The sequence below is a fragment of the Pseudonaja textilis genome, chromosome 3, assembly GCF_049901715.1.
Source record: "Pseudonaja textilis isolate UNSWEBS1 chromosome 3, rPseTex1.2, whole genome shotgun sequence".
Lineage (NCBI taxonomy): Eukaryota > Metazoa > Chordata > Lepidosauria > Squamata > Elapidae > Pseudonaja > Pseudonaja textilis.
Window position 1 is genome coordinate 156,196,216 of NC_141992.1, and position 24,933 is coordinate 156,221,148.

The following is a 24,933-nucleotide window of genomic DNA, read 5'->3' on the forward strand; positions in this document are numbered from 1 at the left end:
TTAGTTCACTTATAACAGAATTGTATTGCCTATTAGCATCAGATATTTTTGCAGTATGCCCATTTCTGAATCAGCATCTGGTGAGACTATGCAGCTAGTCTCACAGCATGAAGTTTCTACTAGATCTACCTGAGAGTTAAATTCACAGAGAAAATAGTCTATATTATGTCCAGGACCATCTGCATATTCTTGGAAATAGCAACAACACTATCGGAGATTATCTTTAATTCTTATATGAATACTCAAAGCAAAATGAAATTTCCTAACAGATTGTAGAAGTGTTCCACAATGTGGCAGGTTAGTTGCAATTTTTCTTTGAAAAGGGCATTTACCTGTAGCAGATTAATCTTAACAGATTTAAAAGATATCCCCCTCATTACCATTGTCTTTAATGGTTTATTAAACTAGTTTATATGGGAAGTACTTTGATATGTTTCCCACTGGAAACATCTTGGAATATCTCAGTGAACACAATTTAAGATTTATGTGATACAACTAGAAATTGTCCTTTAGAACAGTTTCTTGCTTTACAGAAATTAATGTTTCCAATTATTCATGAGTCACTGTGGACTCCAGGCCCCAAAGGGAAGGTGAAGAAATGTTAAAATGTCTGAACATGCTTGCTTACAGTAGGCAAATTCTTATATACTTAGTAGTTGAGTTCCCTGAGCCTTGGAAGATGAGCAATCAGATATTGATCAAGATTTTTATAGACTTTTCACAGTATAAGATTTGGAATATAATTTGCATTTTTAAGAGTTTTGTTTTGTTTGCTTTGTTATTGATTTATGTTTAATGCTATAATACTTATATTAGTGGAATTTTCTCCCATATGGTCATGATTTGAATGTAACAAGAAAGTAACACCATTTGAATGAGAGAGATACTTTAGGCCTGCCAAACTGGTGGTCAGTGGACTGGATGTGTCACATACAGGGTATGCCCACCCTGGCTCTGCAAAGGCAAAAAACATTGTATATGTCATATGTCACATGACATGATCAAGTTTGACCACCCATGCTCCAGTCTGTGTCAATTCCCTACCTGGAGTAGCAAAATGTTTCAGCCTAGGCCTGGATTTAAGCATGCAATTTTTGTAATCAAAAGCATGTGATTAAAAAAATGACGGAAGAGTTAGAAAAATGATCCTGAGAACAATGTGTGGAAAAAAGGAGAATCTATGATATTGAAAAGAAATTTTAAGAAGCCTATTTACAAGACTCAAATGTCATGACTGACCAAGTTTCGCAAACCATGGATTAAAAAACAGTAAGGCAATTATGATGTTAGTCTCATTAAAAAAATCCTAAAATACTAATTTTTCAGGATCAAAATAGCAATTGGTTACACAATACTCCTCTTAGCTGAGCAAGTCAGAATGAAACTGTTTTTCCATATATCTCACACTGAACATTTTTTGTTCATTTAGTTCCATAAATGCCCTATATGTTCCCATAAAATTTTCTCTATACTGGTAGAAATAAAAATGATATTTTTTGCCCATGTGGCACTTATTGTTATGCACAGAAGATAAAAAGAAATGAGCAATATTAATTATTCATTTCCAATATGATGACTTCAGTAAGTTTGATAAACAGCTTTCTTTCTTTAATAAACTGTGTCATTCAGATGTTTACACCGGCTTGTTTTAAATACTGTTTCCCTTTGGATTTCAAAGATAACTAACTCCCAAGACTAAAAAAGAAAAGAAACATCTTCACTAATTGTGACATGTTGCCATGATTATATGATACAGTATTGCCTGGGGGAGAAAGTCAATTTTATAAATCTAAATGCTCCTGAAATTATATGTTGCTGGATTTGCTATTTGGATTATGATTCCGAGTTTTTTGTATTGGTCACTACATTACTTTTCTGTCACTTCAGGTGATTTAGATTTCTTGAAAATACTTTTTGGACTATTCGGGATAGAAAATTCTGTGGAATATTTATTACCACTGTGATATACTCTGAAAATGACCTGGATGAAATTCTTTGGATGTTGTATGAATGACTACGTCTCTGATGTTTATTGAAGTAATCTGATTTTTCAGGCTTTTAATGGGACTTTAAGGAAACTATTAATTAAAGTTAATGGCTCTCTAGAGGAATATTTTTCCCTAGGATTGCGTAGAAGACTAAAAATACCATTTTACTTTAAAGAACAGAGAAGTCCTGTGCTGTGCTGAAGAATTTCACAAAGAATATTTTTGATGCATAATCTCATCATTCAGGATTGTATTTTAATCATGGTTAAAATAAATAAATAAACTGAATTATCATAGATTTTTCTCCTCAGAGTCCTACCGTACTTTGTCATTGTAGTGGGAGAAGGTATTCTTGGGAGGGAGGGATGAGACTGGTGATAGGGTATATAATCTGGGCTGGGTCACACAAGGCGTGAAGGTCATTCCAGCTGCCTAGCTAAAGCAAGTAGTCATTTATATTGGGCAGTGATGATACAGGAAGATGCTGGAGGCAGATAAGCATTATAGTGACAATGGCAAAGGCATCAATATGTACTGTGTGGGAGAAGGCAATAGTAAACCACTTCTGTATTTTTACCAATAAAGCCACATGGATAGAAAATATAAAATGATTGATGATATAGTGCAGGATGATAGGCCCCTCAGGTCAGATGGCAGTCATGCTACTGAGGAACAGCCGAAGGTCTTTCAGAGTACTAATGGTATTTATCACATGGTCAGATTAAAGCCTTTGGGATGTCTATTGTTGATGTCATCATACAGGAAAATAAAATTAGAAGCTACAAAGATAGAATGGCAGTAGGTATTGTAAGAACCATGAACATTGGAAGGTTCAATACAAGGGAAGGTGAATTGCAGTAGGTATTGTAAGAACCATGAACATTGGAAGGTTCAATACAAGGGAAGGTGAATTGCAATGGCTTCAATTAGGATCTTAGACATCAGTGAACTGAGATGGATTGGGATTGAACACTTTCAGTCAGAAGATCACACCATTTATTACTCAGGACAGGAAAACAAAAAAGATAACAGTGCTGCTTTTGTAGTTAGGAGTCATAGAAACACAAGCCTAGAAGGGACCTTGGAGGTTTTCTACTCCAACCCCTGCCCATGGCAATAGATCTTATACCATCCCGGACAAATGGTGGTCCAGTCTTTTCTTGAAAAACTCTAGAGTTGAAGCACCCATAACTCCGGGAAGTAAGCTGTTTCCCTGAGTAATTATTCTCAATGTCAGGAAATTCCTCCTTAGTTTCAGGTTGAGTTTTCCTCTAACGAGCTTCCATCCATTGCTTCTTGTCCTGCCCTCAAGTACTATGGAAAATAAATTGACTCCTCTTCCTTGTGTCAGCTTTTCAAATATTGGAAGACAGCTATCATGCCAACCTTAACCATAAAGAGATCTATTTTTCTTAGCTGTTCATCCTATGATTTAGCCAGGGATGGGATCCGATTGGTATAACTGCCGGTTCTGTTGCTCTGCATTGCGCGTGCATGCGCGAGTTGCGCGAGTACAATTTACAACCTGCTGAGCTTCCCGGACAGCTTAGCAGCGCTGCGTGCAAGTGTGCAGTGGTTGGAAAAGCCCCCTTTCCCTGCTTTTTCAACCGCAGCTGTGTCGCGCAAAGCAGCTGCGGTTGAAAAAGCAGGAAAGGTCAGGTAAGAGCCCGGGCAGGCCAAAACAGCAGCAGACATAGAACCAATTGTATGCCTGCTGCTCTTCAGAACTACCGGTTCTACAGAGGTGAACAGAACCAATAGAATCCCACCCCTGGATTTAGCCTCCAGACCCCTTATCATCTCTGTTACTCTTCTTTGTCCTTATTTGAGACCTCAGCATCTAAAGTACATATTTTAGGACCTCAGCAATTTTTTCAAACTGATTATATTATTCCTAAAAGGAACTAGAAGGCACAATTATAGCATGACCAGGCACTGACTGAAGAACAGACGACAAACTTCTAATATGAAAACCCCAAGTTAAACTAAAGAAGAACTATATGTTTTTAAGCAGATCTCCACTATTTTCAATGAGACATCAGGAATTAGTTTGCATTTCATTGACAGAGAACTGGAAGAATTATGGTATGAATTTTTAAAAGTTGATTAGGATGAATGTGAAAAGAGCCTGCCAAAAATGAAGAAAGAAAGCAAACTGCATATCAGAAAACAGCATGGAAATTGCCAAAAAGAGAAGAGAAGCAATGTCAAGAAAGGCAAAACTTTCAGAACAGACCCCAGCAAAAAGTTACAGAGAGCTGCAAGAAGAGACTAGCACCAATACTACACAACATATCAAAGAGGGAAACAGACATGGATAAACAAGGAGAGAATAAAAAGAACTCTAACAATTTTTGAAAGGGACAGCTTTCTTAATTGAGGCCATTTTTATTTCACTGATAAAACAGCAAATGCAATCTACTTGCTTAAAAGTAACACAAAAAATGTAATCAACCTATCCTAGAATTACCTGTCAAATAGTAATCTTAGTTATATAGGGAAATCACAAAACCACATGTCACTTATTGAGAATTCACAGAGGAAAGCAATTATGTTTGGAAGAGTTAGCACTACAAGGAAACCTGGCTGCCAAAGAACAAGATGGCTGGATACCATTAAAGCTGACACCAGCCAGGGGATAGAACAACTCAAAGAAATTGGAAGACGTGGAGAGAACTGGCCCATAGAATCGCCAAGAGTTGAATGGATAACATCATCATAGAAATATCCAAAATATCTGAATAATTTTTAATTAATTTTTGCAAGAACCATTCAAAACAGATTATACATTTGGTTAATTAAGAAACATCGGTAGGGTAAAATTTCCACGGCAAAAAGCTAACAAAATTAGATAATTGCTATAACTGTGTCCCAGCACGGACTCAAATCTTACTAAATTAACATTTACACTGAATTCCTGATCCAACACCACAATAAAGTGCATTCAAATCCCAATATGCTTTATTTACCTATTATAACTGGCAGCAGCAGCCAATTGGCAAAGAACAATAAGCCACCAAGGGATCTTTCTTCTTCTCATCATTTAAGTAGTTGGCCCACACAGAGCAGAATAAGAGAAAAATGAATTTTGGCCATTTGCCCTACTGCATGTAACTAGCAATTGATGCAATCTAGCAATAAATGTAAAAACAACTTTGCAGTTATGCCAATAAATACTGTAACAATGCAAAATTTCAGAAATATTATGGAGAATTAATTGGAAAACATTACGGTAGCAGATAAAAACAAGTATGTCTTCGATAAATACTTCGCATTCAGTACTGTGAAAGTGCCCACAATTCTATGTCAAATGTTTACAGTTAAGAATTATATATATATATGCAATACAGGATATTTCTTCACAAATTGCACCAATGTAATGCTGCCTCATTAAAATACTCCAGTATAAGTACTCCAGGATCAAAGTATGTAGAATTCAGTTTAGAAGATAGGTCATTGTTTAAGATATTAGGCTATAAACCAAAAGTCTGTGAGTTCTATTCTTGCCTTAGGCAAGAAAGCGGGCTAGGGGGATTTAGATGAGTCACTCTCTCTCAGTTCAACTCACCTCACAGGGCTGTTGTGTGGAAAACAGGAGAAGGAAGGAGTATTAGGTATTTGAGTTATTTATAAAAAATAATACAGTTGGGATATATATATATATATATATATATATATATATATATATATATATATATATATATATATATATATATTGTGTGTGTGTGTGTGTGTGTGTGTGTGTGTGTGTGTGTGTGTGTGTGTGTGTGTGTTTGAGGTTCTCGGGTATTTGTATGTGGATCTTTGGTTATTCGGGTTTTCTCCCACGTAAGATTGACAGTATCTAGGCAACGTTTCGATGAAGTCTCATTCATCATCTTCAGGCTTCTGTCTTCGGCTCTGTCCTTCTCAGAGTGATGTGAGCTTGCAGCTGCTTCTTTCTTTTAACTGCTAGTGGGGGTGGGACTTGATTGGGTGGGGGCTTGGCTGTGTTCTGATTGGGTGGGGATGTGTTCTGATTGGTTGGGGGTTTGGCTGTGTTCTGATTGGTTGGGGGGTTGGCCGTGTTCTGATTGGCCGGAGGCGTGTTCTGTTCAGGTGGGGGCTTGGCTGTGCTCAGGTTAGTCTTAGTTGCTGGGGGATTTGAGTTGGTGAGCTGTGATCTTGCTGTTTGGCTTCAGGTTCGTGGTCGTGCTGCATCTTCATAGTGGGTGTCGGTTTGCTTCATGTATGGCTCGGAGGGGTTTGAAGTGGGTAGTGATGCAGCTGTAGTACGGCTTCTGGTCCGTGGTCGTGTCTCATCTTCTGAGTGGGTGGGAGTCTGTTTTCTACGTGGAAGTGTGGTGGTGGCATCTTGTGTGGCTCTCCTGGGTGTGGGTCTGGTGTCATTCTTCATGTTGGGTACTCGTCTGTTCATGAGGGCGGGTTTCCAAATGGCTGGTAGGCGGGAGGTGTCATCTCATTTGTTCATGCTGTGTGGGCGTTTTTCTATCTCTATGGCTTCTCTGATTATTCTGCTGTTGAAGTGTTCAGTTTTGGCGATAGTTTTAGTATTTTTAAAGTCAATCTCGTGTCCTGTGGCTTTGAGGTGTTGGACCAGGGAAGAAGTCGCCCCCACCTGAACAGAACACGCCTCCAGCCAATCAGAACACGGCCAACCCCCCAACCAATCAGAACACAGCCAAGCCCCCACCCAATCAAGTCACACCCCCACTAGCAGTTAAAAGGAAGAAGCAGCTGCAAGCTCACATCACTCTGAGAAGGACAGAGCCGAAGACAGAAGCCTGAAGATGATGAATGAGACTTCATCGAAACGTTGCCTAGATACTGCCAATCTTACGTGGGAGAAAACACGAATAACCAAAGATCTCTCTCTCTCTCTCTCTCTCTCTCTCTCTCTCTCTCTACACACACACACACACACACACACACACACACTGCTTTTATAAAGTATTCAGATCCCCTTCATTTTTGTCAATTTTGTTATGCTGCAACCTGATTTTTACAATTGTTTGAATTCATTCTTTTTCTACACTCAGTAACCCATAATGGCAAAGTGAAAACAGAATTTTAGAAATGCCTCTTCTTCCACAGCAATATTTAAATAGAGTCTATCTATAGAGGCATTCTTAATTAAGATTAATTAATTAACTTCTGGGTTCCTTGTTCCAAAATATCCTTTTATGTCCAGTGTTGAGTTATTTTCCTTCATTTTGTTCACCGTGAGTGTTCTTTTCTTTTAATTGTATCTTTAATTTGTTCTAGTTCATGGTAGTGTTCAATTTTTAAAGTCTTATCTTATTATGTCTTTTTAAAGAATTCACACAAAATAATTTTCCTGTGACAAGGTTTCTTCATAATTAATTGCAAATTTTTATTTCAGATTGGTTTAGTCCATTTGTAACTTTCTAAAATCAAAGTTTTAACCAGCCTTTTGCTATTTATTTCAGAAAAAAATCCTTAAACTTATATTTAAAACGTCTTTCACTAAGGATTGAAGGAAACTCATTTGATCCTATAAAACTAACTGAAAAGCAGTTAACAAGCAATTTTTTAAAGTGCCTAGAAAAAGAAGTGAACCTAGTATCCTTAAAGGCAACCATAATTTGAACAATGATTTGTTCTCATTTATAAAAACTCTAAACTGCTAGAGACCACCTTTTTGTAGTTTCCTCATGACAAGCAACTGTCTGGAGCATTTAAGGGCAATGTCAAGTCCTCTTCTTATCCAGATAGAAATTACAAAGAGCTGGTCTATTTGCTAGCTCTTCCTTGCACTATCATTGCCTTTAATTTGCCATTTCTTCCCTGGAAAACCCAATGTTAACTTTTGATGCTAAATTTTCTATTAGCAGGCTCATCAATATGGGGCTCTGTTATAAGTGAAACGTTGCGCATATTTATTATACAGATAGTTCTCAACTTATAACCATAATTGAGCCCAATATTTCTGCTGTTAAGTGAGACATTTGTTAAGTGAGTTTGCCGCATTTTACAACTTTTCTTGCCACAGTTACTAAGTGAATCACTGTCATTGATAAGTTTGTAGCCTGGTTGTTAAACCTTACTTTGCTTGTGAGGTCACAAAAGGTGATTACATGATCTTGGGACACAGCAACGGTCATACAAATGAACCAGTTGCTTGCATGTGAGTTTTGATCACATGATCATGAGGATGCTGAAAATGTCGGGACTGTGAAAAATGGTCGTAAGTCACATATTTCAGTGCTGCTGTAACTTTGAACGGTCACTAAATGAGCTGTGGTAAGTTAAGATCTATCTGTATTTGTAAAGTAGGCTGGCCAGTGTATAGAGGAGAGTTCTTCATAGAAACAAACTAGATTATTTGAAATGATATATCAATAATTGATACATCAACAGTCATTGTGTATCTAAGACTAAAATAGCACAAATCATTATTTTTAGATGCTTCGGTGCATGAAAATAGACCTTATGCTCCAAAATAGATGTGCTATTTTCTAGTAACAAAATTATTTTGTGTGGTGAAGTGCCCTCTAGTGACAAAATAAAATCAGATGATGATCGGTTTAAACTAAAGGGAAAAAAAAATCCAGATGGTTCTGAGTCTGTTTGGATGTATTAATGTACTTCTGCAGTAATAGTGGGACCATTCTTCTCTGGATTTTGAGACAGCAGATTAGGGTATGAGTACAAGGAAGGCCATATGGCATACACCTTTCTCCTTCACCATTATGCTGCATTCCCCAGCAAATCGCTATGAACTGCAGTGTGTGGACCAGGACTCAGTGAAGGAAACTACTCACAATTAGCTGATTTACAACTGTAAACATTAGAAGGTTTCCTGTTTGCTGATAATGACCAAATGTCAAATATGTATTAACCCATGAATAGCTTCTTTAAAAAAAAAAGTTAAATCTCGTAGCAATACAAAACAGATGTTAAAAGCGCAAAATCTTAAATAACACTAAAGAAAAAGTTCAACTGACTGCACATGTTTAAGAGAGATTTTGGCTATGTCTTCTCAAAATACACAAAGGTTTGTATAACTGCATATATAACCAGGAAGAATGCAGCCAAGGAACATATTGGCCTAGTTCAGGGGTGTCAAACTCAGATTGTCATAGCGGTATCACGTGACATATCGGGACTTTTTTCTTCTTTGCTAAACCGGGCGTACCCAGTGCATGACCCACCCAGCCTGTGGCTGGGAGTTTGACAGCCCTGCCCTAGCTGAATCATGTAGCAGTTTTATAGTTGGCCATGAACAACCTTTGATGATACTTTATCAAAACTCTCTGGATTGTCATTGTTGTTTTGATTTAAGCAGCTTAGACGAGATTAGACCAAACTAGTTCTGTTTATTCAATACCATTATAGCACTTTGCCACTCCCTAAAACCATTCTTAAGACTAAAGGAGTTCTTTCGGTGGTATAATAAATTGAAAATGCAATTGAGACTGACAGGTTCTAGCATTAAAATGTTCTTCTTATGGAATCCAATTGGGATCAAATTCAATAAAAAACTTACTACAGAAGCATATTTAATATTTTAGTTAATATTCTTTTTGTTTTCTCAAGATCAAAAAAATTAAATTCCTTCCTAATTTCTTAGACTGTCACAAATGTAATATCATATTTAAATTGAATCAGGCAAACTATAATTTGCATCCAAATCTGAATTTGACAAAATGTGTGTTTACATTTTTAATTAGTGATTTAAAACAAAAAGAGGAGCGTCTTGCATAAATGGTATTTTTCATAAAAATATATTTTCTATTCATTGAGTTTTGTTCTATAGGAATACAACACTGAAACTGAGTGCCACAACATTATCTTATGACTATACATTTTTAACAAACATTTTATTTCAAATATTTAAGTTTTTTGCTCTTTGTTGCAACTGCATATTTTGATGATTGGTGAGATGAAATTCTTTAAACTATATAAATTTTGTCATGACTTTGATATGCCAGCAAGGGGAGTCGTTACACTTTGGGAAGCTATGTTTGAGAAAATTATATAGAAATAATAAATAGAATGGTGTTTGGATTTATAAACAATAGAAATAGCAGATATTTTGATGTCCAACTATCCCCCAACTTGAACCTTTAATATAATGGAAGCAAATATACTGTATATTGTTAGATCAATACCTTACAATAGCACAGGGTTTTTAAAGCAAACAAAGAAAATGAATGGCATTATATTATTTTCTTTAACTTTCAAAGTTACAGCACAAACCTCAGAAGACAAAAGTTATAGACTCATAAATAACTCTGTGAAGTTATGTTACGTTAAAAATGCATATCCTCCCTCCCTCCCTCCCTCCCTCCCTCCCTTCCTTCCTTCTTAAAATACTTAATAAATTCTGGCAATTACTAAAGAATATTCTAAAAATAGAAAATAATTATATTTCTCCCTCTAAACCTTAGGCATTCAAAGAGCCATTTGGACCCATTTCCCACAAAAAAGAAAACACTGGGAGCCAATAATTTAACAACCGGTGTGACTGGGTGGGCATGGCCAACTTGACATCATTCACTCCCACCTAGTCACCTCCTGCTCTGGAATAAGGAGTGAGTCTCCATCCCCTGCCATCACCCTTACCTTCTCAGGCCAGGCAAGGAGTGACAGGGAGGAGGGGTGAGGCCAGCCAGTGGTGGGATCAGCCGACAGGGAGCTGCAGCAGAGGGCTGAAAGAGCCGCATGTGGCTCCAGAGCCACAGGTTGCAGACCCCTGCTCTAAATGATACATACATTTGCTATGATAGTAAATTCACTATGGATGAGTTTGGCTTACATCCATTCTTTTAGTGACCAATCAAAGTTAACAGTGGTGCTGAAAAAATGCACTTGCATTTATAACTGTTACAGCATCCTCATGGACACATGATCAAAATTTGGCCACATGGCAACTGGCATATATTTACAATGATTGCAGCATCCTGGAGTCATGTGATCACCATTTGCTACCTTCCCAGCTGCTTCTGACAAGCAAAGTCAATGGGGAATGTTGGATTTACTTAACAACTCTGTGACTTACTTAACTTCTTCAGTGATTCACTTAACCATGGCAGAAAAGGCCTTGGGTGGGGTCAGCTAGAAGAAAAAATGGGGAGAAAACAGCCATGGTATCTGTTATCCTTAATACTTCTAACAACGTGCTCTTGAACTTTGTTAAATTATCATTCTCACTGTTTATCATTCTGAACTGGGCAAGACTGCACAAATTATTGATTTCACATATGTTTGAGTTACACTTTGATATCCATCAGGGTTGCTCATTTTCCCCCTTGCTTTTTGATTTAATCTTAGAATCCTTACTATTAACATCACTAGTGTTACTTTTGTGGGTTTTGATTATAAATTGTTTTAATATCTTGATTATTTGGCCTTCATTGCCAGTTTTATATGGATGATTCGACATATTGATAAGGATACAGGATATTAATAGGTTCTGAACAGTGGTGGGATTCAAAATGTTATTACTACCGGTTCTGTGGGCGTGGCATGGTGGGTGTGGCAGGGGAAGGATACTGTAAAATCTCCAGTCAGAGGTGGTATTTGCCGGTTCTCCGAACTACTCAAAATTTCCACTACTGGTTCTCCAGAACTGGTTGGAACCTGCTGAAAACCACCTCTGGTTCTGAAGTATTAAGAGCATAAATCCTTTTTTGTAATTACTGCATCATTTTAAATATTTTTTCTTTCAAATGTTTTCTATTTCAAATAGAAATTAGAAATTAGTTTCCAAATCTTATAACAATAGCAACAATCAACTCAAGCATATTTTAATGGCTAGATATGGACCAAGTTCTTTGAATTTGTATAAGAAATATGAGTTGCTATTATATTTGATGTCTGAAACTAAACCCACTTCATTTTGTATAAAAAAATTAAAGAATATTATTAAAGTTGACAGTAAGAGCATTCATGGATAATGGATTAAAATTAGAAGAGCTGATAATGGAATGTTAATGGTTGCAGGTCTTAAAAATGTTATTTTTTAAATAGGTTTAAGATTAAAAACGACTTATTTAAAGGATTTGATTTGGACTTTACCAGATTCTTTAATTTATTTGAAAGGGTGGACGTTAGATTTTCTTTGCTAGCTATGTAAAAAAATGATGGTCATTAGTTCTTATAACTTCATTTTATGAAATGCTGATAACATTTTAAAATAATATTTTAATGTACACAGATAGATTTAATTCAGAATCCTTATAAAGTTAAGGATGTTAATATTTTGTTAAATTATGTCCTGAAATTTTGGATTCTGACTATTTTGAGAAACATTATATTGTAATAATATTAATTCAAATTTAATGCCCCTATTTATTGTTTTAATGTTTTATATTAATGTTTTTATTGCTGGTTTGTAAGCTGCCTGGAGTTGGCTTGGTGAGATAGGTGGCATATAAATTTAATAAATAGAAAAATGAACAAAACAACAAACGAATGAATAACCAACTAACCAACCAACCAGCCTGGAAGATTGTTAAGAAAATTAGTTTCAGAATTTGGAAAAGTAGTAATGTTACTGATATTTAGGATTGTATTAAAGAACTGTATAACCTGTTTTGAAAAGATAATTGTATCTACTAATCCCAAAAGCTCAATATTTTTAGCATTGATTTCATGACATTTTATAACATTACAGAATTATCATTTATTTTCTTCAGTGTAGTTTATTCTGTTGTTTGAAATTTGAGAAATAAATATGATGAGATATATATAATTCCCACTTGCTTTTCTATTTTACTTTCTTTTTATTGATTGTATTTTTTTATATTTTTATGTCTTTTTATACAACTTTTTATGATAAACTTTAAATAAAAACTGAAGTAAGCTAGGCAATTAAAAACTTATACTTTCTAGCCAAGATACTTTGTTCATGGTAACATTATAAAATATAAATTAATATGACAGTCTTTCTTAAGCATGTGTTGGACTTCAATAATAATAATAACTGTGCATCTAAGGATCGAAGAAACTGGTTCAATATGTTTAGAGGAGACTTGATGGGATAGTACTTGAAGAGAGGAAAAGGTAGGCTTCAACAAATGATCAACTGATTTACATATTAAACAGTTTAAGGCAAGTTTATCAAGAAAAGTGAATTTATCCAGTTAATGCTGGTGTTCTTAAAATGGGTAGCTTTGTATTGTTCAGATTTTATAGAATCCTTTTCACTACGAAATCCTAAAAGATGATGACCAACTGGCCCTGAGGAAGAACTGGCAACTAAGCTTCAGAATTCAAATCAAAATTTCTAATTCAAGGCTTAAATTGCTTTTTTTATTATATAACTTGTGATGGGCTACATCTTCATTTCAGAGACATTTCTTCACCTAAATTGGAATGTAACATAAATATTTCTTTACCTAAATTTTTAAAGTTTCTGTTGGCTTCTTCATTGAACAGCCTTGTGGGATGCTGGCAGTGAGAGTCAGAAACCTTCCTCCCGCCCCCTGCCCTCTCCTCTATATGCGCATTATCTCTTGACGAATTTTGATCATTTCTCCATAGGATGGCTGGTGAAGCAATTTCCGGGGGGAAAGTGGGATAGTTTTCAATATTTTGCAAAATCACTTTAAAATTTATATTTAAGTTTAATATATGTCAATTAAAAATAATGTTTTATGATATTAAAGAAGGGAAATGTGTATCTAGTGTAATTTATTTATTTATTATGCCTTCAAGTCAGTCTTGACTGTCAACTTTCATGACCAGTTCCTGCAGTTTTCTTGGGAAGGTTTTTCCCAAGTGGTTTGCCATAGGCACTTTCAAAAGCTGAGAGAAATCAACTGATCTAAAGTCACCAGCTGACTTTGTGCCTATGAGGTAATTAGAACTCAGGGTCTCTTGATTTCTAGCCTGGTGCTTTAGCCATTAAACCAAACTGACTCGAGAATGGATTAATCTTTTTTTAAAGTTTCTGTCCCCTGAAAACAAACAAACAAAAATAATCCTCTCTTTCCATGACTGCAAAGTGCTGGAAATTTCCCCCTTCTTACATATAAACGTAATATTGCAGAATCTTTTTATTGGCTCAGACGCTAAGGCATTTATCTAAGGTTACAATACTATAGCATAAGTTCCATCATGATATTGCTCTTCTTCTGTTTTTGCTCTTTTATTCCTCTTTATGTTTATATTCTTATATTTTTACTACAACATAAAGAGAATGAAAGATAGGGATAGAGAAAGGAGATGTAACAATAATTCCTTTGACAGATATTTTCAATTAATAAATAAACCTCTGTATGGTAGGTCAATTCATTCATCTCCAATGACTTCATTTTAATTGTAAAAAAGTAAAAGTTTGTTATTATTTTTAACATGTATACATTTATGTAAATAGTTCTGTTCTGTCCTTCTGGTACTCATTATATGTACTATTATTTGTGTGATTTACTAGATTCTCCAGCCATAGTAACCTAAAAGCAGCAAACACATTAAAGGAATAAAAATACTTCAGAAAAGCAATACTGTAAAAAGAAAGATTAGAAATAAAGCTTAACCTTTAAGTACCTACACCCACACATGAGCTGCTGCTATCATTTAAACAGCAGAAAAATCCTGTTTATGCAGAAATGTTCTCTCTCAAATGGCCACTTTGAGACAGATGGTTCTGCATTTTGGTGCTAACTATTAAGATAATTCTGTTGTCCTGCAAATAAATGTAAAATACTGAAAACATGCTGATATTCATATGTTATATTTGCATTTTATATCATTATAAATGTGTTTTCTGAAACTAATCCCATCTCAATGTCTTTTCATATTAAAGTTTTGCAGGTTTCTTGCTATTATGTTTGCCGCCCCTTTTAGACAGGTGTTAAACACACTGTTTGCTTCCTCATTTATCACACTAATGAAGAGGCTAATTGTTCATTTAAAACTTGGACTCAAGGATGATCTTTATGGCACAAAATTATCTTTCCCCAATCCAGGCTATTCATTATCATTTGTCACTGTCATTTCAGCCCTTCACTGAATTTGTCTTTTGGATGTTGCTCCTATCAAAATCAGTCTGAATGGCTACTTCAGGTAATCTTTCATATGGAATAAATTTTTCACATGGTTAAAGCAATTTGGATCAAAAGCCAACCAGGCAAGATAAAGTATGTCAACAGAAGAAGTGGAAGATATCTTATATTTGGATAAATCTTGTTGACGGCAAGTAATTCCCATGAAAAGGTAAGAATTATCCAGATATTCAAGACTATAAGTTATTTTTTTCCAATTCAGAATCTTCCAGATCTTTGGGACTAAACAAACAAATGAAACTAAATTTAACCATGATTATTTATACAGTCTGCTTTTTTTTTTAATAAAGTACCTGTAGCTAATCAAATATTATCTGAGAAACAGTACGTGATGAATTCTCTATTAGAAAACATTTCTTATCAGATAACCAAGGATAGCAGATATTAAGATTTGAATATTTTAGCTAAATGCTTAATAAATGTACCTGGCAATTTATTTCTAGATCGAAGTGCCATTACAGCTCTACAATCTTTCAGTGAAGACTGATTTTTGGTATGTTCCCTTGTCTAACATGAGCTCATGCATTGATCATGGAAAGAACTTGAAAATGTGAATTGTTATTTTTCTGAATACTAAGATCACATGCAACTCAGCATCTGAAGAAGTTAATCAGACATATTCCATCTACCTTTGTTTCCAATAGAAAACAGTTATATGCTATTGGGCCATAACATATAACATATAAATTATTACTAGTAAGCATTTCCAATCTTATATGAGCTTTCCCTGTGCACCATCTATCCTTTGAACATAAATTCAAGGAATTCCAGAAGGTGCCTTATTGGAATGCAAGATTTCTTACGAATGGAAGAAATATACAAAAGATGCACATAGGCTACCTCACAATATATTGAATAGATGAATATTTTTACAAGAAGCTCAAACTAATTCAAGTTGTAAGACACCAATATTGTCAGCAGTAGAAGTTCTCCTAACCTACCCCTCTCCTTCCTCACATTCCTAACCAGGGGTGGGATTCTACAAATTCGCACCTATTTGCTAGAACTGGTTGTTAACATTCTAAGCAGTTCGGAGAACTAATTGTTAGAAGAAATTACTGGCCTAATCCTGTAAGGAAGGCAGGAAGGAAACATTCTGGTGTTGCTTACAGAAACTGCCTCTCCGTTAACCCTTATTACATTCTTGGCAGGACTAGACTTCCTATCTCAGAAACTTTTCTGGAGGTTTTTTTTTCCTCCTTTGCTGGTACTTTGCTTGTGTTGAGTGACCATTCAAAGTTACAATGGCACTGAAAAAAGTGATTTATGACCATTTTTCAGACTTACGACTGTTGCAGCCATAAGAGGCCAGGTGAGGAGATGCATGCCTCAATGTGAGTAATGTTGAGCTGGCCATGCCCAGCCAGTCACATGACCACCAAGCCATGCCCACCAACTAAACCACGCCCACAGAACTGGTTGTTAAAAAAAATTGAATCCCACCTCTGTTCCTAACCTTATATCCACCCAGGAAAATGTCTATGGAGATTCTCAGTCATCCAGGCCATGGCTGTCCCAAAGGTGCTTTCTGGTTGAACCAGAAAGTCCAGTTGCTTCTTGAAAAAGCACCTTTGGGACACCCAGGAAAAGCAAAACGAGAGAACAAGAAATAAAAATGGATCTTAAGGATGGAATTAAATAATCTTGTGGAGGGGGTGCTCCCTTCCATTTTTAATAATGAAGAGCTTGTTTACATAATAAGGCACATGGTGGGAAAGGACAGATAATGCAATAAACTCACTTGACTTTAACATCGAAGCCCTGAGGAAAAGCAATAGTTTTTCTACCCACAAGCAGACAATATCTCTGGCATTATGAAAAGCTTATAATCTGGTTTCTCTGACATCTGACTGCAGGGCTTGCTGTTTGAAAAAATAAACTTTGCCTAAATTGGACTTCTGGTCTCCCTCAGCAGTTATTCTGAAATGAAATGAAAGTTATAAGCACATATTCCCACAACCTCCATCTTTTCACAATGATTTTATTAAACTACTTCTAATCTACTACTATGCAGAATTTTTTTAAAAAAATACTAAGATCCCTGTCCCAAGTTTAACCATCTGTATGAAAAAGAAGAAGAAAAGAGTTTAAGTAAAGACGAAAATGAAGCTTGCAGGATTAAAATAATCACAGAGAAAAATGATAAATAGAAAATTGTAGCAAAATAATTTTTAAGTAAATTTTAAAACAAAAAAGAGGAAGACAAGCATCTAATAGAAGTAATTTCAATATATAAGTGACAGAGAACTAAAACATGCTGAAAGAAGTTAAATAATGCAACATATAGAATTTAAGATATTTAGTTTTGATTAATGGAGAAGTTAAGAATGGGCTCAGATCATCACACACAAAGATAAGAAGTTTAAAAAATGCAAAATGTAGCAAAAACATAATACAAGAACTGCCTCTTCCATTTCTATAAGCATGAATTAGTTTCTTGCTTAAATGAGTATCAAAACCTACTATCATATGTAACCAAAAGGAAGATCTCAAAGGAAGATCAAAGAGAAAGAGAGAGAGAAGGGGTGTAGGGGAGAGAACTTTTAAAAATATACAGCGGGAATGCCTCAGCAGAAATTTAAAGTAGCAGTTCCATATATAGTAATTAACTGCATGTAACAACAACTTCCTTTCACATAGAAAAAAAACCCCCCATACTAATCATATCTCTCTTTCCAGCAGAAAACCAAAAGGGAGGAAGAGCGAGCCAGGTTGAGATAGGAGAGAGAGACAGGAACAGAAAAGAAAGTTTAGAAGTTAACAGGTTAAACAAACATGATCAAATAAGAGCTACAGCTTCAATTATTGTTTACCTTGTGGAAGTAAGGGTAGTGAGATTCAATTACTACTCCACCTTACTGAACCCGCTAATAGGGAGCACCTATAACCTCGTTGTGAATAATATGCTACGTATTGGTGGACAAAGTCACTTACATTTATTGTGCGGTCTATGTCTTGCAAGATGACCTGGGAAGAGCTTGAGGAAGGGGGTAGGACCCCCGCACCTGCTAATTTGGCCACTTTTGTATTGGATATATGCCCTTCCTGCCTTATTAAGACTGGGTGGAAGTGGATTTATGATTAGGGTTGATAGTTAACTCCTTTTTGAAAGAGGGAGTAGTGCTACTGACTTTTAAAGACCTGGTGATATGACCCCCTCCTCAAAGAACTATCACTCAACTCAACTAAGCTGAACACTTTTCATCCAGTTCAAATATTCCTTTTTGGGGAGGATGGTGAATATATGGTTGCACGGCAACTTCAGAGGACCCTGGATGATTATCTAAATTCCTTTTGGTCCATTGTATTTAGGCCAGGATTTGGGCCTGAAATAGATTGTGCTCATGGATGACCTTTGGTAGGAGCGGGGTGGAGGTAGTGCATTCTTGACCTCTCAGAGGTGTTTAATATTATGGAACATTCTAAGCCAACTTCAAGCACTAAGGATGAGCAGCACTACATTGCAGTGGTTTTCCTCTTTCTTCCAGTTCCAGTTCCAGTTATTGTTGATAGGGGTAAAAAGATCCAGCACATGACCACTATTTTGTGAGGTGCCTCAGGATTTGGTCTTCCCTCCTCTCCTATTTAATATCCACTGAGTGATGTTGTATGTTTTTATTGTTTGAATGTTTGTATTGTTTTTAATTGTCTTAACTGTCTTATAGTCTTAGAACTGTAAGCCATCCAGAGTCACTTGGCTGAGATGGGTGGTTATAGAAATGGAATAAATAAATAAAAGCATAAATAAATAAGAATCAGATATACTCAGGGGTGGGCTGCTACCGGTTTGCACTGGTTCGGGAGAACCAGATGTTAATTTTACATCTTGTTGGCCGAACCAGTAGTTGCAATGTCTGGCTGGTCCTGCCCCCACCCCACCTACCCCTCCCAGGAGTGTCCATGCGGTCTGTTTTGGATCCTAGGTAAGTGCAGAGCCCATGCAGAGGCTCAGGGAGGGTGAAAAATGGGCCTCCCAGAGGCTTCAGAAGGCCCGAAATGGGCCTCACAGAGGCTCAAGGAAAGCCTACAGAGCCTGGAGAAAGGGAAAACAGGCATCCCAGAGGCTCCAGAAGGCTAGAAACAGGCCCATTTCCAGCTTCCTGGGAGCCTCTGGAGCCCGGGGAAGGCGTTTTCATTCTCCCAGAGTCTTGAGGAAAGCCTCCAGAGCCCAGGAAGGGTGAAAACGCCCCCCCCTTGCTGTGGTGCAGGAGGATGACTAGGCCATGCACACCATGGTCATGCCCATCCGGCAACTGGGCAGACAACCGGTTGCTAAATTTTTTGAAGCCCATCCCTGTACTGAATAGATCCCCAAATACTGCTAATGCCCACTCTTTTACTTTAAAAAATGTTTTTTCCTCTTATTTTCAGTGAACCTAGGGCAAGTCAGTTCCAAATTTCAGAATTTTAAACTTCTTACTTGATAAATATATCTGGATCAGACAACAGAAACAGCTCCTAGTTCAAAATATATTCAGTAGTAAAACTGCCATTTTTTCCTGCAAATATCCAGACACCCAATAGATGGCAGCAAGGAATCAGATTTTTCTGTATGTTTTTTTTTTTGTCAACTAGTGGTAATCTGGATTTGTTTAATCCCCCACTCCTAATCCCAATTAAATAGGTACAATGTAAATTTTAATAAAATTAGATGGGGACAGTTTGCCTTATCTGCATTTTCTCTGCATAGAAAATGAATTTTGCTTTTGTATTGGTCATTTATCACTTGTATTTATGTATCATTTCAGAATTTTTTACTTGCATAAACAGCTGCAAATTCTTGCTTTTCTTACATTTTCATTTAAAAGCCACTGCCTGGTAAATTACATTTTAATTCTAAAGTATTATTTTAATTCTTGCTCTTAAGCTGAGCATCTTTGCATGTTTCTTTCAAGCCAATCTTTTAACATGGGGGGGAGGGGACACCATCGTTACTACAGTTTATTTTTTCACTGTTTTAGGAATCTGATCCAATTTTCGGAATATATTGAATTGATCTGAGGATTCCTTGGGATCTAATTACTTAGGAATCCTTAGAAACCAATTACTCTTTTAGGTTAAAAGTAAATACAACCTTGTATGGTTTCCCATATTTCTATTCTCAGTTTTGTAAAATAAAATCAGAATAATAAATTGACCTTCAATTTATTCACTGAACATCAATTAAATAGTTTTATACTTTTTCCATGCAAGCAAGAGATGGCATAACCAAACACTTCATAAATATGAATTGGACAACAGTTGATCTATAGTCTTGCTATATCACTGAATGGGAATTTTATTTCTGTTTCAGTGGGAAAGTTTAATCAGCAGTCAAATTTTAAGGAAATATATTAAAGCTTCTGAGAAAAATTTCTCTTTAATGATTCTTGCAATTGATTATCAATTCTCAACTCTGCTATATAAAATTCAGCAATGATTTTATTTTCCAAATATGACAAAAGCTGTATACAGTACATATGTCAGAAAGTATTTTAAAATGGAAAAAAAGAAATATGAACAGCAATTAGATGATTGTAGATTATCCAGAATGAAGGGCACAATAGCAGTATTGGAACTTGTATCTGTTATGTATATAGGTCATATGCCCTTTACCCCAACCCCCCATCCCCCCAAGATGAGCAAGCAGTAAGAATTAAAGAATGATGAGGCCATGTTACCTAGCCTCGGGAGTGTCTGTAAATATTTAAGAACTGGCTCAATCAGTGCTGCCCAGAAAAGTTGATCGGTGCTAGGGCATCATGGCTCAGATCTCTACCAGCTCACATTCCAAAAAAAGTTTAATAGTTGGTTCCTGAGAGATTATTTGAGCAGCTTCAGCACACTATTGGGCTTGTCTAAAATTTGAAAACATGAATTTTGTATGACATAAAAGTAGCACCCAGATTTTACATGACAATATTCTGGACTGAATCTGTTAGGAATGTAAGTCACCCAACAGGTATTTGGGTTGGAAATATATAAATCAGGATAGACATTTTAGTACTATGTCTTTAAGAAAATGCAAAAACTGCAATTGGGTGTGGTTCTGCAAATGGCCATAAGATGGAGCCAGAAACCTGGGTTGGTTTAGTCTGAAGAAGTCTCAGAAGTCTTAGTGAAGTGAGTGAGTCTCTGTTTCCTTCTGCTGGAAAGAGTTGCTGTTCCTCCATTTTTCCCTATTGACTGTTATTCTTGGATTTGATGTAAGTCTGTTACTGAACTGTTTTTGATACCGGACTTTGATATTGGAATTATCCCTGAAATGAACACTGACTGATTTACCAGCAAATGACTTGGACTGCTTCTCTGGACTGTGCTTAAATGTTTATTGAAAGTAAAAACCTACATTAACTGTATAGTGTATCTGTGTGCTGTGTGTGTATTATTCAAACACTACTCTCACTACGTCTCCCTGTATGTGCTCATTTTCCTAAGGGAGAATTACCTCAACAGAATCCTTGGACTTTCTGGGAGAAGTTTTTTAGATTGGGGAAACCAATGCCTGTAACCCTAAAGAGCCAATTACATCCAGGGTAGCTTGTAAACATACTGAGATGAATGGGCCAAAGCTGATGTGATCTGAAGCAGCTGTACTTTCCTGGTACTGTACCCTCATTTCCTAGGGAAGGCTAGATACTGATAGAAATTACACACACACACATGCAATACATGCACGTGCACACATACACACACACACACATATGTGCGATAGAAATATTAAATATAACATATATAAATTTCTTCACTCAGTATACTATAATTTGAATATACAGGTGTAAACATAATTATGAGTATACGATAATACAAAGAAAAGGCTTTTGACTGTATGCATTTCATAATTCTCCAGTGTCAGCTGTCTCACTACAAAAACCTTTAGGAAGTTAATGATTTGATAATCTGTCTCCCTTTTTAAAAACCAAGTAAAAAAGTTGCTTAATGATTTTCTGAAAATGTATTGTCTTTGAAGTTGTCTTGATCTGAAGTTGTGTCACTCCCAGAAAAAGTTAATTCTCCTAACATGGTATATTATTTTAATCAGATAGAAATATGGTATACCCAAAGATGATCAGCCTCTTTTAAGGAAATTACAATTTAACCAGCTACAATTGTCCATTTAACCAGTTACAATTATATTCACTGCTCAGGTAACTATACATAGGTATCATATGGATATATTTAAATTAAATACACAGGTAAGATAGATGTATTCTATTGCAAACAAAAAAAAAGCCACAAAACAGCAAGAACCTAACTAATCATACAAGTTTAGATGTTGGAGCAAATATCACAGAATGTGGCATTTCTCTATTGCACTGTCCTTTCATTGCCTTTCAACCTTTACTGGTTGAACAGTGCCCAGTTATTAGGATAAGAGGCAAATTCCACTATTGAAACAGAATAACTTTACTGAGACTATATGTGATTGTGAAGCTATTCCTATTTTTACTATATGAACGGCAACATCTACACCAGTGGTCTCTAACCTCTCCAGCTTCGTGGACCAGCAGTGGTGGTGGTGGCAGTTGAGAGTAGAGGATATGGTTTCATACATGTGCCCACTGCTTGTGCAAATGGAGTTTCATGTGTTTGCACTCTTGCACCACTACCACCCCGCGTGGTCTGGTTCCCAACGGACTACGGACCAGCACTGGGCCACAGACTGAAGGTTGGGAACCCCTGTTCTACACTTTAAACTATAAGTTGTTGTTTTAACTGAAGAAAGGTTAGGAAGGATCATAACAAAGAAATATTGTAGTTCAGTATACTCCTAATAATTGGCAACAGTGATCAGGTTGTCACTGTTCAAGGTACAATTTTTTACTACTAGGAGGTGCAACCTAAACATCCTTACAATTACAAATACCTGAACTGGCAAAAACAAGTCACTTACTAAATGCTACCTTTACTGAAATTTTTCCTGGTATCCCCTTTAGTTTTCCATCCTGCTTCCTTTTCAAAACTTTCCATTTCAGTTATGCAAAAGATTTAGACACTGTCTTCTTTCTAATTATGTAGTTAATGATCATGTAATCCCAGAAATATTAATTAATCAAGAGATTTCATTTCAAATGACTTATTCAATTTGATTTCTTTGGAATTCAGCTGTGTATGAATTCTTGGTTATAGATAATAATCATCTGGAATAATAAAAGGCCTTTTCCTCTTCCTATTGTCATGTTGAGATAATGTACCAATAGCATCCACTGCATATTTGTGGTTAAAAGAGAGGCTTGAACTCTAATACTCTGCCTCTCATTTTGCTGATTTCAACCCACTCTGAATGGTGCTGATATGTGCATATTTCTACTCTGAAAATGAATAACATTTCTGAACAGATTCTAGATGTCATTTAGATTTTCTCAAAAGTCTATTTAATATGAACTAATATATATTTAATCACATATGTACTCACTGCAGACATGCTCAATATATGTACCATATGGATGTACACATTTCTAAGGATCTCTATCATGAGATACAAGCCACCAAAACAGGAAATTAAGAGACACTTAAAAAAACAAGTCTTATTATATCAAATAGGAAAAATATTCCATTCTGAAGATTAAGACTAGATTCAGCTTTTCCAGGTTCGATAGCTATTGATTTGGTCTATTATTAATTACCTATTATTAATTATCTATCTTATTTGATCTATGATACCTTGCTATTTTTTCTGTAGAAGTTCAATATGTTTCCAGTATTTCCCAATAAAATGAGATTTCATAATACATAATATTTGGGGAAGGGGAGATTGATTTATGCAAGCTTGTGAGTGGGAATTAAGGGATAGTATCAGTTCATTCACTGATGCTGTAGACTTGAGTGTCTTTTGACAAACTGCCCTGTTTAACTCCTGTGTAGCCTGTGAGGGTTTTTTTTAAATGTCTGCTTTCGATTCAAAGGCAAAAAGATATCTTGGTGCCCACAGATGCACAAACACAACACCTATCTATAGTTTCTTAAACCAAATGAGTCTTCTCCCAGGATGTGTAGCAATTGTGTATATACCAGAATATATTGGATCTGCTTTATGGACACATAGATTGCCAAGCAATACTTGAACTTAATGGTCTTCCTTTAATCAATTTCTTAAACTTCTCTTGGTTGTAGCCATTCCCACTTTTGATGCAATCACTTCAGATGTTTCCCATTTTTCTTGGAATAGTTATTATATTTTAGTGATTCCTCCACAATACTTTTTATGGATTCTTTTCTCTATTGATACATATTTTATTTCTAGAATATAATTTCCAGTTTACTAAATTCAACTTTCTTGGAACTCAAGCATGTATTTCCAGATCTTTATTTTTTTTAAAAAAATGCAGCCTCCCTCAGATGCCCTTTTTCGCTCTGTGGAAGAAATTTCCAGATATTTGTAACTTAATTAAGAGAGTTCTTAATATAAGTATTAGTTATTTTACCTGTATGTTGATCTTCAATGTAGGTTTGCAGATATGTGAAGACAATTAGACCTGCTACTCCAAACGCCACTACAGATACATATATTAATTTCAGATTCATGGCCCTACTTTTTGAGCAACTTCAGAAGAGGTATAGCTCACTTTTCAGAGATTATGCATATTTTTCCTCCTCTGGTTTTTCTAGAAAAATATGATCTGGAAAGATACAATAAAAGAATTGCTATTACTTTCCATTTCTCCTACAACTTTTATGCACAGACAATTATATTATAACCATTTTCTGTAATCAACATTAGAATTTAAAACACCTCTATGATCCATACCTCAAGATTCAAAAAAGTAGGCAGCTGTTCTAATACAGTATTCCTGGCAGTGTTAGGAAACTTGACTTAAGGAACTTAAGGTCAAAAGAAACTGAATCAAAACACTCAGCATACTAATGAATAATTGCTTAGATTTATGAACCACAGAAGTATATTAATCTACAGTGCTCCAACAGTTTCTATT

General features: G+C 35.9%; 1 protein-coding gene across 1 annotated transcript in view; it reads right to left on the reverse strand.

The window, feature by feature from the left end:
• Positions 1 to 24,933, reverse strand: part of CHST9 (carbohydrate sulfotransferase 9) — a 54,780-nt gene that overhangs the window by 13,856 nt on the left and 15,991 nt on the right. Inside the window, exon 2 of the mRNA XM_026699146.2 lies at positions 24,427 to 24,621. Coding sequence (XP_026554931.1) covers positions 24,427 to 24,526 — 100 coding nt within the window. The 5' untranslated portion in view covers positions 24,527 to 24,621. The remainder of the gene's footprint in view (positions 1 to 24,426; positions 24,622 to 24,933) is intronic.